The 15581-nt window shown below is 45.9% G+C and overlaps 1 protein-coding gene across 1 annotated transcript in view; it reads left to right on the top strand.

The window, feature by feature from the left end:
* Window positions 1-15581, top strand: part of RASGRF2 (Ras protein specific guanine nucleotide releasing factor 2) — a 429820-nt gene that overhangs the window by 243168 nt on the left and 171071 nt on the right. Inside the window, exons 3-5 of the mRNA XM_075325142.1 lie at window positions 4346-4493; window positions 10364-10453; window positions 13265-13518. Coding sequence (XP_075181257.1) covers window positions 4346-4493; window positions 10364-10453; window positions 13265-13518 — 492 coding nt within the window. The remainder of the gene's footprint in view (window positions 1-4345; window positions 4494-10363; window positions 10454-13264; window positions 13519-15581) is intronic.

Here is a 15581-nt window from a genome sequence, read left to right as displayed (position 1 = left end):
AGTGGTGTGAGAGGCTGGAGACGAAGGTGCTGCATCAGATCCGGGAAGCACACGCAGAACTCAGCGAGATGGCTGGAATCGCTCGGGCCCATGAGAGGTGGACGGCGAGGCAAGCGACACGCGGAGCAGCGACCGCCCGAACACTGGAGATGCTGCTGAGGGGTGAGTCATCTAATGCCCCTGCCAGCGCGAGTGCCCCGACCCCCGCTGCCATGCCCGCGGTCCCTGGAGAGACGCCAGGAGCAATGACGCTGAACCAGGCCGCAGCCACGCCAGGCTCGGCCCGCCAAGATCCCGCCGCAGCAGCGACGCCAATCCATACCGCAGAAGCGACGTCCATCCCCACCGCAGAAGCGACGCCGATCCAGGCCGCAGCCCTGCCAGGTGCGGCCCGCCAAGATCCCGCCGCAGGAGCGACGCCATCTACGCCGCAGCAGCGACGCCCAGCCCGGCCCGTCCAGCTCAGGCCACAGCAGCGATGCCCCGCTCGGCCAAGCAAGACCCCGCCGCCGCGGCGACGCTAATCCACGCTGCAGGAGTGATGCTGACCGAGGCCGCCGCCATGCTAGGCTCGGCCCGCCAAGAACCGGTCACTGCAGCAACTCCAATCCAGGCCGCTGCCATGCTAGGCGCGGCCCGCCAAGACCAGGCCGCCGCCACGCAGGGCGCAGCCCGCCAAGACAAGACTGTACAATTATCTACCCCGGCCTGTAAGGCCAGAGGAGACACCGCTCCCCAGCCTAAGGAACTGGACCTCCCGCTCACGCTGGGCAAGGACCCCGAATACTGGAAGCTGAAGGCTGATCTAGAGGCTCATTTCCCAAAGGAGATGGTGGACCGGTATCTGCTCCCTCCACATGCCCACAGGAAGACTCCTGCAACATCCACACTAAAAAGTCCAACACCCTGGCCTGCTGACAAAAATCCATCCCCAGCGCTGCCGCAAGAGGAGTGCTCAGGAGAACTAAGGGGGAGGGGAGGCCAGGAGGCTGAGAAGCTGACCCCAGAGCCAGAAATGCTGCCGTATTCCCGCTGGGATGAAGAGAGCCCAACACCCTCTGCTGATGAAGAGCTGACAGTACTGGCCCCAAGCATGTATGTAGTCTGGGAGCCTGCAGTCACCAAGAAGTCCATGTAAAGTGAAGAAATAAAGTAAGAAGTACAGCAGTTTGAAAAGTTTTCAACGTTAATGTTCAAAAAATGTGCCCACATGGACTAATGTGAGAAACTTCTTTTTGCACTTTAAAAAATGAACCTTAAGCCTATGAACTGGCTATAGCCACAAACTCTCGCAGTGTAAATAGTTACCCCAGAGATGCAACCAGGGAGCACGCCTGTTTATGGGGCCTGGCTCGCCTGCAACCAGGGAGCACGCCTGTTTATGGGGCCTGGCTCTCCACCACAAAGAGGGTACCTGGTCAGCACCAACTGTGGAGGCCGCCTCTACATCCTGCCAGAAGAGGCTGAAGGCGCGGCTCCACCAGGCCAGGTATACCCTGAAACCACCAAACCACGAAAGCCGCCTCTACATCCTGCCAAAAGTGGCTGAAGGTGCGGCCAACGGGAGAGGAAGATTGGAGGAAAGGCCTGGGGAAGCGGATGGTCCAGACCTGGTTGCTAAAAGGACCGTGACCTGCCTCCTGAGAGGGTTTTGGGTGGGTTAACGGACTTGTGGGTGGAGGGTGGTGATGTATGGTACCTGGTGGTTTTATGATGTTTTATATGCTTTTACTGTTTTATGCATTTTAAAATGTTGTCTTGCAGCCCGAGGACGTGCTGGTGATAACTGATAACTAAGGGGGAATGTGGCGCCCATGACCTGGTCAGGCACCACTGAGTACTGCACCCATGTTGGGGGCAGTACAATACAGGTAATCCAGAAGGCTGACCGAGGTGTGACTACACAGGCGCATAGTAATCAGGTCTCACACATGTACTTTTGGGAGGACTCTTGAGAGCTTCCAGGAGGGGGCGTGGCCTCCATGTCCACTCAAGGGGTGTGGTAGAGAGCCTGGTTGCTAGGTTGCGTAGGCAAGAACAGGAGAGGAGGAGCAGTGAGCCAGTTTAGTGTGGAGCTCAGGGAGAGCAGACGGAGGGCTCTGGAGCTGCTGCAATCTAACAGCGTACGCGCAGTGACTACTGACGGGGGAGATTGGTCACCTGGTAGTGCCGCCCGAAATCTACCCATGGCTAGAGAGAGCGACGGGGTGGCAAAGTAAGGGGACTGCAAGGCAGGTACCAGGCCCGCACGGGTAACAGGTCCCAGTGCAGAGATAGATCCAGCTTTCTTCTGCCAAACCTGCCTGAGGGTGCACTTCAAACCCCCAAGACAACACCACAGAGTCCGCAGCCACGTAGCAAATCGAGGGCCCATAGTTCAAAGGAGGCAAGCAGCCGGAGTGACCTGGCGGTCTCCACTGACCGCAATACCGAGAGTGGCGTCACGACAATCCTAAGAAGACATCTTACCTGTGACCAGACCGTTCCGCCACGTGGAGTCCCTGAAGGTAATGCACCGACACAGCAACAACACCTGTGAGGCTTCACACATGCAAAAAAAATTATACATTTTTTTTCCCTTTTGCTTTCAATGTAAAATCATGTTGGTTTTTTTTTTATATTTTTCTGTGTTTTGATTATATTTTGGTGTTTCCTTCAATCCTTTTTTTATTTTCTGGTACCTTTTGCCTGGTATTTCATTATGTGCAGGTGTTTTTTAATTGATGTCATATGATCTTTAGCTTTAAAATCTTTTCCTGTGCATTCACTTTCTTACTGAACTTCCTATGACTAAGGGTGTCTGTAGACACCAGAAATGCGTCAGGTTTTCCTGTTCAGCGACATTTGAAACTTTTTAATATTGTCTGAATAAAGGTTTTTTGATTTTGATCTCCATTTCCTGAGTTGGATGTGCCTTCATCGTCTTCCTCTTTTTCAAGTATATTATATTGGTTGAGCTGCGCCAGTGACTTTGGCACCCATCCAGGACTCCACGGCATCTTAATTTTCATTATGGAGCGGTGAGCATTTATTATCCTTTTTTTTTTTTCTTTTTTTAAAGGGAATCTGTCAGTTTTTTTTTTTGTTTTGTTATTTAATACAGGTGGCATAAAGGTTAATGGGATGGTTCACTACACAGCATAGTGGCCACCCATCAATGTAAAGCTTTTCTCAAATACCTTGTTTAGTCAATTTTGTCTCAGAACGAGTCTTTTGCAGTCCGCTCATCCCCATCCCTCGACCCCCGGGCTCCGTGACCTCTGAGATCCGGTGAGGACACATCACCGTCCAGTTAACCCAACATCACCGAGATGGCCCCAGTCCTCCCTGAGTGACTGGGCTGTGGGCAGTGTTTCACCGCTCATGATAGCCCAGCATCTCGCACTCTCTCCTTTGCTGCAGAGAGCCGCAAACAGGAGCAATGCTGGGCTGTGATGTGCTGTGAAACTCCACCCACAGCTCAGTCACTCAGGAAGACTGGGGCCGGGCTCGATGATGTCAGGTCAACTGGAAGTTAATGTGACATCAATAGATCTCAGAGTTCACGTAGCCCGGGGGCATACATGATGGGGATGAGCGGACCGCGATAGTGCCACTCAGAGGCACAATTGACTAAACAAGGTATTTGAAAAAGCCTTCTTTGAGGTTTACATCGATGTGTGGCCACCATGTTGAGTAGAGAACTGCCTCTTTAAATGAGCCATACCTGTATGCCTCCTGTATGAGGGGCCGTTTGGCAAAAATCCACTTTTATATTTTCTATCTTCCAGGTTATGGGGCATGTGCTGTCCGGAAGATAAGCCTGCTTCTGGTCTTCATTATAGAGGATTATTCCTCCCCTTCTCTTCCTTGGTATCCATGTGACGTCAGGTGCGCAGCTGGAAATCCCGCACAAGCGCATTTTGCCTGCTGTCCGTCCCTGCACTGTTCTGCCATTCTGTGGACACAGGCTTCAATTTGCTGTGCGCAAGCAGCGGAGAGTCACTGCAGCATCACAGTGTAGGGGACAGACAGCAGGCAGAATGCACATGCGCAAGATTTGTGGCCGCACATGGACTCTGAAGAGAAAGGGAGGAGGAATCCTGTATAATGAAGACTGGAGGCAGGCTTATCTGCCGGGCAGCAGACAACCCCATAGCCTGGAAGATAGAAGATATTAAAGAGGATTTTTTGCCAAATGACCCCTCATCCAGGAGGCATACAGGTATGGCTAATTTCACATTTATGCCACCGATATGCCCATATTAATAACTAAAAGAACACAAAAGGGTGACAGATTCCCTTTAATGTAGATCTATACTGCTGTATATGGTAGAATCCAAATAAAATACTGTTTGCTTTTCAGCTATTCAGACATCCTGATAGAGCGGGAGGTCTTGATGCAGAAGTACATTCACTTGGTCCAAATTGTAGAAACAGAAAAAATTGCAGCTAATCAACTGCGACAACAACTTGAAGACCAAGACACTGAGATTGAAAGGCTGAAATCAGAGGTATTTGTCTATGGAGAGCGCTTGTTTACGGAATATTTGTAGCCTTTATAATTTGGAGAAGTGACATAATCGAGCTCTTAAATAAAAAAAAATGTCAAACATGAAGCCAACACTATAATATATAGCAAAAGAAGCTGTGCAAAATGAATGCAGAGTAGTAAATGTCAGATACCAAATGACGATAAAATGTTTTTTTTGTTTAATGTGACAGGTTGTCACCACAAATTGAAGAATTCTTTGATATAAGCTGTTCGTGTCAAGATGCTAAAAATTGCACTAAGGCCTTAGCTTTTCTAAAACCACATATACATACAGCGACGTATTAACGAATATGGCATTTATTAAAGCACCAACCTACTCTAGATGCTAAAGGGGAAGATCTGCCCCATGTGTCTCAATAACTATAGATACTGACATGTGGAAAAGGGGTGTGTGTCAGACGTCAAAAAAATGGAAGGCTCAATAGCTTAAAGGGAATCTGTCACCAGGTTTTTGCGACCTCATCTCAGAGCAGCAATGTCATGACAGAGACCCTGATTCCAATGATGTCACTTACTGGGCTGCTTGCTACAGTTTTCATAATATCCGTTTCCGCTACTGCAGACCTAGCAGTTATATGAATGTTGAGGTCTGTATAACACCACCGATTGACAGCTTTCTGCTTATGCACAGTTTGCACAGAAATGTGCCAATCAATGGTGGAGGCGGGGTTATACAGAGCTCATGAGTATGGAGGACTACATGACAGCAAGTTTACTAGTCCTATACTATATACTGATTTTATTTTTGTTTTTTAATAAAAACTACAGCAAGCAGTCAAGTAAGTCAAATTGAAATTGGCTGGAGCACACTTGGCTCCCGATCCTGTATAGCTTTAGTGCCACTTCACTCCTCTGATGCTGCAGAAATAAAGCTCCCTCTTAAAGAAGCTCAATTCGTGTCGGAACTGTAAATCAAGCAGTAGTGCCCCTCCCCCAGAAGGCAGGAAGCTGGGAGGCTGGGGAGCGATGTGCTCCTGACAGATGTAATGACATATTTTTCCATGATTCAGAAAGTCAAATTGTATCTGCACAATAAATAGAATTTCACTGTCCCAGAATTAGATGGCCAGTTTAGAGGAAACAAAGTGGTAGCAGCATAGCTTGTATAATTACAGGTAGTCGTCGGGTTACGACGGTCTCAAGTTACGTCGTTTTGTGGTTACGACGCTTTATAAGACGCTCTACGTTCAACAGCGGAAGAATAGAGTCCAGTGCTGTACAGAGGAAAACGAGTCTTCTGCACGCCATAACACCCTTCATTATGGCTCCCAAACGTAAGCCAGACTCATATGATACCAGTGCATCAAAGAATAGGTTAGAATAGGTGTAGGGATAGGCTAAGTGTTTGCAGTACTGTACTGTTATTATGGTACAGTACTGTATGAACGTATGGTCCGACTTACGTCGAAATTCGGTTTTCGACGCCGCGTAAGAACGGATCAACATCGTAAGTCAAGGACGACCGGTATTATATTTGTACCTGCCACCCTTTCCCTATATTTTAGTACATTTTATGCAATTTTTTCTTTGTCAGTCCAGAAATCCGGATTATTTTACCCAGCACCTATTGAATTTTGATAACTCCAGATCATAGTGATTTTGCAGTAGTGTTGACCGGAGACCATTGTATACCAGTCTATTACTCCATAAAAACCTATTATTTCCTTTGAGTAAGAGGTCAGGTTCATTTCCGCTTACTAACCCACACTGGCATTAGTCATCCTGCATAGGTCGTAGTGCATAGACCATTACAGCATTCCTCTATTGTCACCTTAGACATGGGTCGATAACCTTATTTTTACAGCCATATTCATTGATCAATGCAACAAGATTATTTAGTTGTGCATTATTTTTCTGCATTTGTTCGGTATTGGGTCCCATAGGATTTGTATACATGTATACATACAATACAAAGGATGTATTGTTACTGGAAGTCCCGAAAATGAAAACATGAAATTCCTGCTGTTGAGGGGTAGTTTTGTGGAAGCTACAATGACTTTGATTCATTTCTTTAATCTGTTGCTGTGCTTGGGTCTGATTTACTATATTGTGTTAAGGCCAAATGAAAATTTTAGGAAACTTTCTATTGGGAATGGTTTGTATTATTCCCCTTTCGGAAGTTTATCCTGATTCTGTATTATCACTTATATACAAATCAGTGCATTATATTCTTGAAAGAGCAGAACATACACATTTACATTGCAATTGGGATTTGTGTAGAGAGAGTATTATGGGAATACATCAGCGGGAGCATGCTAGTTGCTAGAATAGAATGACACATATTAGAGAAAAATGAATTTCCAGAAGTTTGTGCTAAATTTGCCATGTTATTTCAAGAGTATGGTGTTTCTGGGGTTGTTTGTGTCACACTATTTAAATTAAGGTAGATATATGGCAGGAGATGTAGTATATTAGCATAGCACCCTACTTATCGTTGACGCTAGGCCGGTAAACACTCTGCACAGCCCGAATAATCATTGGTTGGCCAGTAATTGGCATTATCAAGACAATATGTAGATGTAACAATGTATACACAGTCTGTTTGTATTAGGGTACCGTCACACTTTAGCGTCGCAGCAGCGATCCCACCAGCGATCTGACCTGGTCAGGATCGCTGCTGCGTCGCTACATGGTCACTGGTGAGCTGTGAAACAGGCAGATCTCACCAGCGACCAGTGACCAGCCCCCAGCCAGCAGCGACGTGCAAGCGACGCTGCGCTTGCACGGAGCCAGCGTCTGGAAGCTGCGGACACTGGTAACTAAGGTAAACATTGGGTATGGTTACCCGATGTTTACCTTAGTTACCAGCTCACACCGCTTAGCTTAGCGTGTGCAGGGAGCAGGAGCCGGCACTGGCAGCGTGAGAGCTGCGGAGGCTGGTAACGAAGGTAAATATCGGGTAACCACCTTGGTTACCCGATGTTTACCTTGGTTACAGCTTACAGCAGGCTGTCAGACGCCGGCTCCTGCTCCCTGCAAATTCAGGATTGTTGTTCTCTTGCTGTCACACACAGCGATGTGTGCTCATCAGCGGGAGAGCAACAATAAAAAAACGAACCAGGGCTGTGTGTAACGAGCAGCGATCTCACAGCAGGGGCCAGATCGCTGCTCAGTGTCATACACAGCGAGATCGCTAATGAGGTCACAAAAAACGTGACTCAGCAGCGATCTCGGTAGCGATCTCGCTGTGTGTGAAGTACCCCTTAGACACTCCTTAAAAGGGTACTCTTGAACATTTATGGCCTATGCACAGCAAAGGTTAGTCTAGGTTTTCCTGCATCCGGGGTAGTAATTCAGTTTGGTGCACTGTTCTATACTCAGCTTAAGTGGTTTGAGCAGTTATGTCAGAGCTCAAATGCAATTTTCATACTTAGTCACATAACGAGTAGCTTCTCTTTCTAATTTTCTCAATGTTCAGTGAAAAATCACAGCCCCTACATAATTGAGTGGAGCAGAAAGAGAGGCTAGTTGGCACATGACTGTAAATATGAAAATTGCATACGCTTGGTCATGTGCTGGAAGCGGCAAGCAGAGCTGAATCCTCCTGACAGCGAGAATATTACATGCTATTATAACCTGGTGTTGTACAATGCTTAATTTTATAATTACATCTCCTAACATAACTATAGATGTAGCAATCTTTAGCTAGTCAGATAACACAATAATGTATTAACATTGCCGTGTATCATGTTATCTAAAAAGCTATGGATCGTTACATGTGTACAGGATAATAACCAAACACAGGAATATAGCACCAGAACATCCAACAGAACAGATATACATTACCAGAACCACCAACAGTACAGATATACATTGCCAGAACCGAACCACCAACAGTACAGAAATACAGCACCAGAACTACGAACCGTACAGAAATACAGCCCCCAGCTTTGTGCAGCAATCAATTGTAATTTGAGGCCAGCCCTTGATACAATTGTATCTCATAAACCTACTACTCCCAGATTATCCTTAACAATGGTAAGGAAATACTGGGAGTTGTTTTTACCAGATATCATCAGGAACCACGGAACTGATGAGACATATTCAGTATCACAACAATTATCATCCAGGAACCTTGTAAGTAATCTCTTCTCTGACTAGAATTCTTTCTTGTCTTCTCCATCTTGTGTAAATGCCATGATGATGTGTCACATCCACAGTTTGCCTTTGCAGACTTCCATCATTTCTGGTCTTTAGTAAATCCGAAAAATAAAATATCTGCCCTATGCTTTGCCCCTGAAAATTACCCCAAACTGTACAAAATATGACCCTTCCGGCCTATGACTCTTAAGGGGGCTTTACACGCTGCGACATCGCTAATGCGGAGTCGTTGGGGTCACGGAATTTGTGACGCACATCCGGCCGCATTAGCGATGTTGCTGCGGGTGACACCGATGAGCGATTTTGCATCGTTGCAAAAACGTGCAAAATCGCTCATCGGTGACATGGGGGTCCATTCTCGATTATCGTTACTGCAGCAGTAACTATGTAGTTCGTCGCTCCTGCGGCAGCACACATCGCTATGTGTGACGCCGCAGGAACGAGGAACCTCTCCTTACCTGCCTCCCGGCCGCTATGAGGAAGGAAGGAGGTGGGCGGGATGTTCCGGCCACTCATCTCCACCCCTCCGCTTCTATTGGGCGGCCGCTCAGTGACGTCGCTGTGACGCCGCACGGACCGCCCCCTTAGAAAGGAGGTGGTTCGCCGGTCACAATGACGTCGCCGGGCAGGTAAGTATGTGTGACGGGTCTGCGCAATGTTGTGCGGCACGGGCAGCGATTTGCCCGTGTCGCACAACAGATGGGGGCGGGTACCCACGCTAGCTATATCGGGACCGATATCGCAGCGTGTAAAGTAGCCTTTATTGTACATGACCCTCACTCTGTCCTCTCTATACTGGGCTGCTCTTCACCTTGTGCCCGCACACTGTGCTCCCCTATATTGCTCAGCCTTTATATTGAGCACCCTCCTTATACTCTACGCCCCGCATACTGTTCCTTCACACTAGCCCCCATGCTGCTCCCTTTCTATATTTATTTCCTTCACTACCAAGTCTCTAAGTAGTGCCCTCTGACTTTTCTATCCCCTCACACATTTCTCCCTACATACTGTTCCATCACATCACCCCCCCATTTCCCCCTTCCTCCATACTGTCTCCTCACACATTTTCCTTTTCCCACCATATTGTCTTTGCACAATTACACCTGCTTTGGAGGTGGAAGTGGGTTTACTTACCTCAGGGCCCCCTTGCGGCTGCGTAGGTTACAGCAATGGTGTGTCTGCCTCTGATGCAGCAGATTTTAAAAGTAACAACAATGTAGATGGGATTTCATGAGATCTCATCCTCATGCTGCAGAATATATCTGCAGCATAAATTAGCTGTCACTGTAAATTTGAAATCCTTAGCTTGTCCATTTATATTAAATATGAAAAGGTCTGACGGTGCCAAAAATATACTGCGGAAATTTCAAAGTAGGAAATTTCAATGGGAACATGCCCTTAGTGAGTGGATTTATTGCTGATTTAAAGCAGATCCTGCACCAAAAATGTGCAACAAATTACAGTTCAGACCAAATGGCTTGTTACCGATTTTAAAATCCAGAACATGCACTGCTTATTAAGGAATTTTTCCAGACCATTCTCAAGCCAGCAGTTACATCCACAGCAAAGTAACACGGATTTTGTCATAGACATGTGGAAAACTTCTGTAAGATCCTGGCTATTTATATAACTTTGATTGTTACATGGAAATGGGAAGGGAGAAATGTTTCCACAAAAGGATACAAATGATAAAATAATTAAATCCCACTTTTATTTTTTGTTTACCAGATTGTAGCTCTCAATAAAACAAAAGAACGGATGCGTCCTTATCACATCAACAACGAGGAAGAAGACCCAGACATCAAGAAAATAAAGAAGGTAACTCAACCCCCAAGATATGTGCGCTGTCAAGTAAAAGTACCAATCATTGTGTTTTACAATTCTCTAAACATTGTCTTAATTGTTGGGATTTTGGAATTCCATTAATTACATTTTTGAGACTTATCTCATTAGGAGCAATCATCAGAAAACCATTACCAGACAACAGGAATCCATTTAAAACATTTCTTCCTTTATTTGATGCCATTGAAACATTCAGATATCCACCCTATGTGTCCTTTGCACTGTGACACACCATGCATTTTGGATTAGTCCTTCATAGTTATCCTATAAGGCTATGTGTCCACGGTAGAATGTACCTGCGGATTTTTCTGCATGAAAATCCGCGACTTTCGCGGCAAATCCGCACCCGCGGATTTGCCGCGGATTTACCGCGGATTTGCCGCGGATTTTGATGCAGATTTTTTTTTTTTTCCCCCATTCTATACCCAAAATCCGCACCAAAATCTGCAACAAATAATTGACATGCTGCAGATTTTTCCGCATCAAAATCCGCGGCAAATCCGCAGCGGAAAAATCCGCAGAATGGACACAGCATTTCCAAAATGCCATTGAAATGGCTTCGAAGTGCCGCTGCTGCAGATTTTCGGGAAATCAGCGGTAAATCCGCGGCAAATCCGCAGCGTCGGCACATAGCCTTAATAGGTGGAAAAGCACCTGTATACCTTATATAATTCTCATCCTACAGCTATGTCTCCCGACTCTCCCTATACACATGAATGCTTAACTGAGCACTTACCATATGTATTCTATAAGACAAGAACAGAGTAAGCCACTGCTAGACTCTACTCTCACCGGCTTCTCTGCCTATACAATAGTATCTGGAGAAAAGAAATCAAACTGGCCTCTTCCTTTCTCTCCCATTATCTGTGGGTGGGAAGAGTTGAAAGCACACTAGACATGTTAGAAGGGTGTGTAATGGATTTACGGCACGCGGTAGAATATGGAAGGCTCTTGTATAGGGTCCAACCCGGTATCCAGAAAAACAAACAAATCCAGCACTCAAGGTGAAAATAAGATTTATTCAATATGATGTGGAATCTGTGTGTGACGTTTTGGTCATGGACCTTTCTAACACATACACATGGGGAGGATGCCACATAGAGTAAAGGATGGCAGCGCTGTATGGAAATGCGACTTGTGTCGCTGTGGTATGGTGCACACCGTACCACAGTGACGCAGGTCGCAATGCCATACAGAGCTGCAATCCATTACTCCATGTGGCATCCTCCCTATGTGTATGTTTGAGAAAGGTCCAAGACCAAAATGCCATGCCTGCACGCAGACGCCACGACCATATTGAATAAATCCTTATTTTCACCTTGAGTGCCGGATTCCTTTACTTTAGTAGGGTGGTCAGTGTTGCCAAAATTGGTAGGCTCAGCATTTATCTGAAGCCTACACTCTAAACTGGCCTTATGCACATTAGACCGCTGTCAGCTGAATGGAACTATGGTTCGGCAAATGGTTTTTTTGATGGCTGTCTCTCCCTACTCCTCCACATCGGGGAGCTCAGTCTGCCTGGCACTCATATGTTCTCTCCAATTAAACTGCTTCCGAACTCCTCTAGTGATTCGTCTCTTAATGAACAAAAGGATCGGCAATCCAAAGTCGGGCATATCGGCTCCTTATCTCCCCTGACCTCATCTGTCAGGGAAGATATGGAGGCACCAATGTCTATGGGAGCCTTAGGTTTTTTGTTTTTATTTTTGGGTGCATTAACTATTGTGCTTGGAATGGGTTAACAAATCTAACCAGCCCTGACATTCTAATGACAGTTCATCAGATAATCGATAACAAAGAAGTTACTTGTGCCTACCCAAGTTTTCTTCCTCTGTTGGTGCAGTTATGATTGCAATGCATACAGCATGATGTCAGACATAAGGTCGTCTTTGTTCTGTTCGGCTCTTATCGCCTACATTCATTGTTGTCTTATTTCCATACCAAAGAATAGACTGACCAAAACATGAGCAGAAATTCTGAATTCATCACTTGTTTGTTACTCCATCTGTTCTTTTTAGAACCAACATTATGTTCTGATTAATATCTTACTATATCTTATTAGAGGGTGGACCCTGCCAACGTATAATGAAATAATAAAAATCTGCCTGTCTTTAGCCACCGCTATGGGCTTGTCCTTCCTGTGCTTTTATTATTCGGCTCAATATAGTGGTATTCTCCTGGTCACCCCGTAGTGGTGGCTGAAGAAAGCAACAAATCTCCTACTTAGACATTGCAGGCTTTGTAGGGGTGAAATGGAGTCCTAAATGGATCATGATAAATTGAAATATACAAAATGATGTTCATGGATGTAACTTTGCAGGGAGAGGGGATGACCAGGCACAGCCAGAAATGTTCTTCATTATTTCAATTGTGACCATAACGTTCTCCAGTTCCTGACTGAAGTCTATTTTTTGTGGTGGCCCATGGAAGCTTGAAATCCAATGAAAGGCGCATTCTGCTTAATGAATTTAGCACATCTTACTCCAGTGCTCTAGTCATCTAGATTGTTGGGAAAACGCCAGTCTTCATTAATTCAGGAGCTCAGGTGTCTTTAGTTTGGCTGACCTCATTATTGCCTTACATTATGTTGTCCTTTCATACTTGCATGTTTACAGCCCTAAACGAGGGATACAAAGGTTCTCACTGTCTTAAATTGACCATATTGTGGACCTCCTCATTCTCACACCAGGACAGACATACAAATACATTATAGAAGCTCTGTAGAATTGGTAAAACATTTTATTATACATATTGGTCAGATTGGCTTTTGTATGTCTGTTTCTTCAGGTTCAAAGTTTCATGCGTGGCTGGCTCTGTAGAAGGAAATGGAAAACAATTGTGCAAGACTATATATGTTCTCCGCACGCTGAAAGCATGAGGAAGCGGAATCAAATTGTATTTAACATGGTGGAAGCAGAGGCAGAATACGTCCATCAGCTTTATGTCCTTGTGAACTGTTTTCTACGGCCCTTGAGGATGGCTGCAAGCTCGAAGAAACCACCTATCAGTCATGATGACGTCAGTAGCATATTCCTCAACAGGTAATATTTTATTAGTTTACTAGCTGTACTACCCTGCTTCGCCCGGGTTAATAACTGCTGTTAACAAAATAGAATGTATTAACAAAAATGTATTCTGCACACAAAAAACACAAAACAAATAGATAGATAGAAATGTAATTATTAAAAGGCAAAAACTAAGCTAATAGAAGCATTTCACAACATATATTTCAACACCACAGATATTACACAGATTTAACTAAATTGGCCAAATAATGTGCTCTGTCTGTCTCTTTCGAGGTCTGTCTCTTTCGAGGTCTGTCTGTTTCGAGGTCTGTCTCTTTCGAGGTCTGTCTCTTTCGAGGTCTGTCTCTTTCGAGGTCTGTCTCTTTCCAGGTCTGTCTCTTTCCAGGTCTGTCTCTTTCCAGGTCTGTCTCTTTCCAGGTCTGTCTCTTTCCAGGTCTGTCTCTTTCCAGGTCTGTCTCTTTCCAGGTCTGTCTCTTTCCAGGTCTGTCTCTTTCCAGGTCTGTCTCTTTCCAGGTCTGTCTCTTTCCAGGTCTGTCTCTTTCCAGGTCTGTCTCTTTCCAGGTCTGCCTCTTTCCAGGTCTGCCTCTTTCCAGGTCTGCCTCTTTCCAGGTCTGCCTCTCTTTCCCCGTCTGCCTCTCTTTCCCCGTCTGCCTCTCTTTCCCCGTCTGCCTCTCTTTCCCCGTCTGCCTCTCTTTCCCCGTCTGCCTCTCTTTCCCCGTCTGCCTCTCTTTCCCCGTCTGCCTCTCTTTCCCCGTCTGCCTCTCTTTCCCCGTCTGCCTCTCTTTCCCCGTCTGCCTCTCTTTCCCCGTCTGCCTCTCTTTCCCCGTCTGCCTCTCTTTCCCCGTCTGCCTCTCTTTCCCCGTCTGCCTCTATCTCTCTGTTTCTTTCCCTATTTGTCTCTTTCCAGGTCTGTCTCTTTCCCAGTCTGTCTATACGTCTCTTTGTCTGTGTTTTTTCCTGTCTGTCTCTTTCCCTGTCTGTCTCTGTCTGTATGTCTGTCTGTCTCTTTCCGGGTCTGTCTCTTTCCGGGTCTGTCTCTTTCCGGGTCTGTCTCTTTCCGGGTCTGTCTCTTTCCGGGTCTGTCTCTTTCCGGGTCTGTCTCTTTCCGGGTCTGTCTCTTTCCGGGTCTGTCTCTTTCCGGGTCTGTCTCTTTCCGGGTCTGTCTCTTTCCGGGTCTGTCTCTTTCCGGGTCTGTCTCTTTCCGGGTCTGTCTCTTTCCGGGTCTGTCTCTTTCCGGGTCTGTCTCTTTCCGGGTCTGTCTGTATCTCTGTCTCTTTCCCTTCCTGACTCTGTCTGTCTCTCTATCTGTTTCTCTCTGTCTCTCTCTATCAGTCTCCCCACCGACATCTTATTACCTCACATATAAGCTTCCTATAATATGAAAGTCTTTTGTTCCTATAGCAACCAATCACCGCTCCTACTAATAACCTGTAGTTCCAGGCTCCATTTACTTTAATGGAGACATGTTTTTTGGAGAGTAACTGTAAAGCGCGGGGTTACATTTTTCTGTCAAAACATAGTCTACGACGTTCCCTGGGTCACATGAGGTGTCTGTGCAAAATTTCGTGATTGTAAATGCGACGGTGCGGATACACTTTTTGTTTCACTTTTTCCCCATTATGTAGATTAGGGCAAAATTGATTGGTAAATTGTAACACGCGGGGTTACAATTTCGCCTCACAACATAGCCTATGATGCTCTCGGGGTCCAGACGTGTGAGTGTGTAAAATTTTGTGGCTGTAGCTACGACGGTGCAGATGCCAATCCCGGACATACATACATACACACATTCAGCTTTATATATTAGATGATCCATCTACTGCTGTTTATCTCATGATAATTACGATTATTGGGTAGCACGGTGGCTCAGTGGTTAGCACTGCAGTCTTGCAGCACTGGGGTCCTGGGTTCAAATGCCACCAAGGACAACATCTGCAAGGAGTTTGTATGTTCTCCCCATGTTTGCGTGGGTTTCCTCCGGATTCTCTGTTTTTTTTTTTCCCAGACTATAAAGACCATACTGATAGGGAATTTAGATTGTGAGCCTCAATGGGGACAGTGACGATCACATATGTAAA

Source organism: Anomaloglossus baeobatrachus, chromosome 1 (assembly GCF_048569485.1).
Source record: "Anomaloglossus baeobatrachus isolate aAnoBae1 chromosome 1, aAnoBae1.hap1, whole genome shotgun sequence".
NCBI classification, from domain to species: Eukaryota; Metazoa; Chordata; class Amphibia; order Anura; family Aromobatidae; genus Anomaloglossus; species Anomaloglossus baeobatrachus.
The sequence above is the reverse complement of the archived record's forward strand: the minus strand, read 5'-3'. Positions and strand labels throughout refer to the sequence as shown.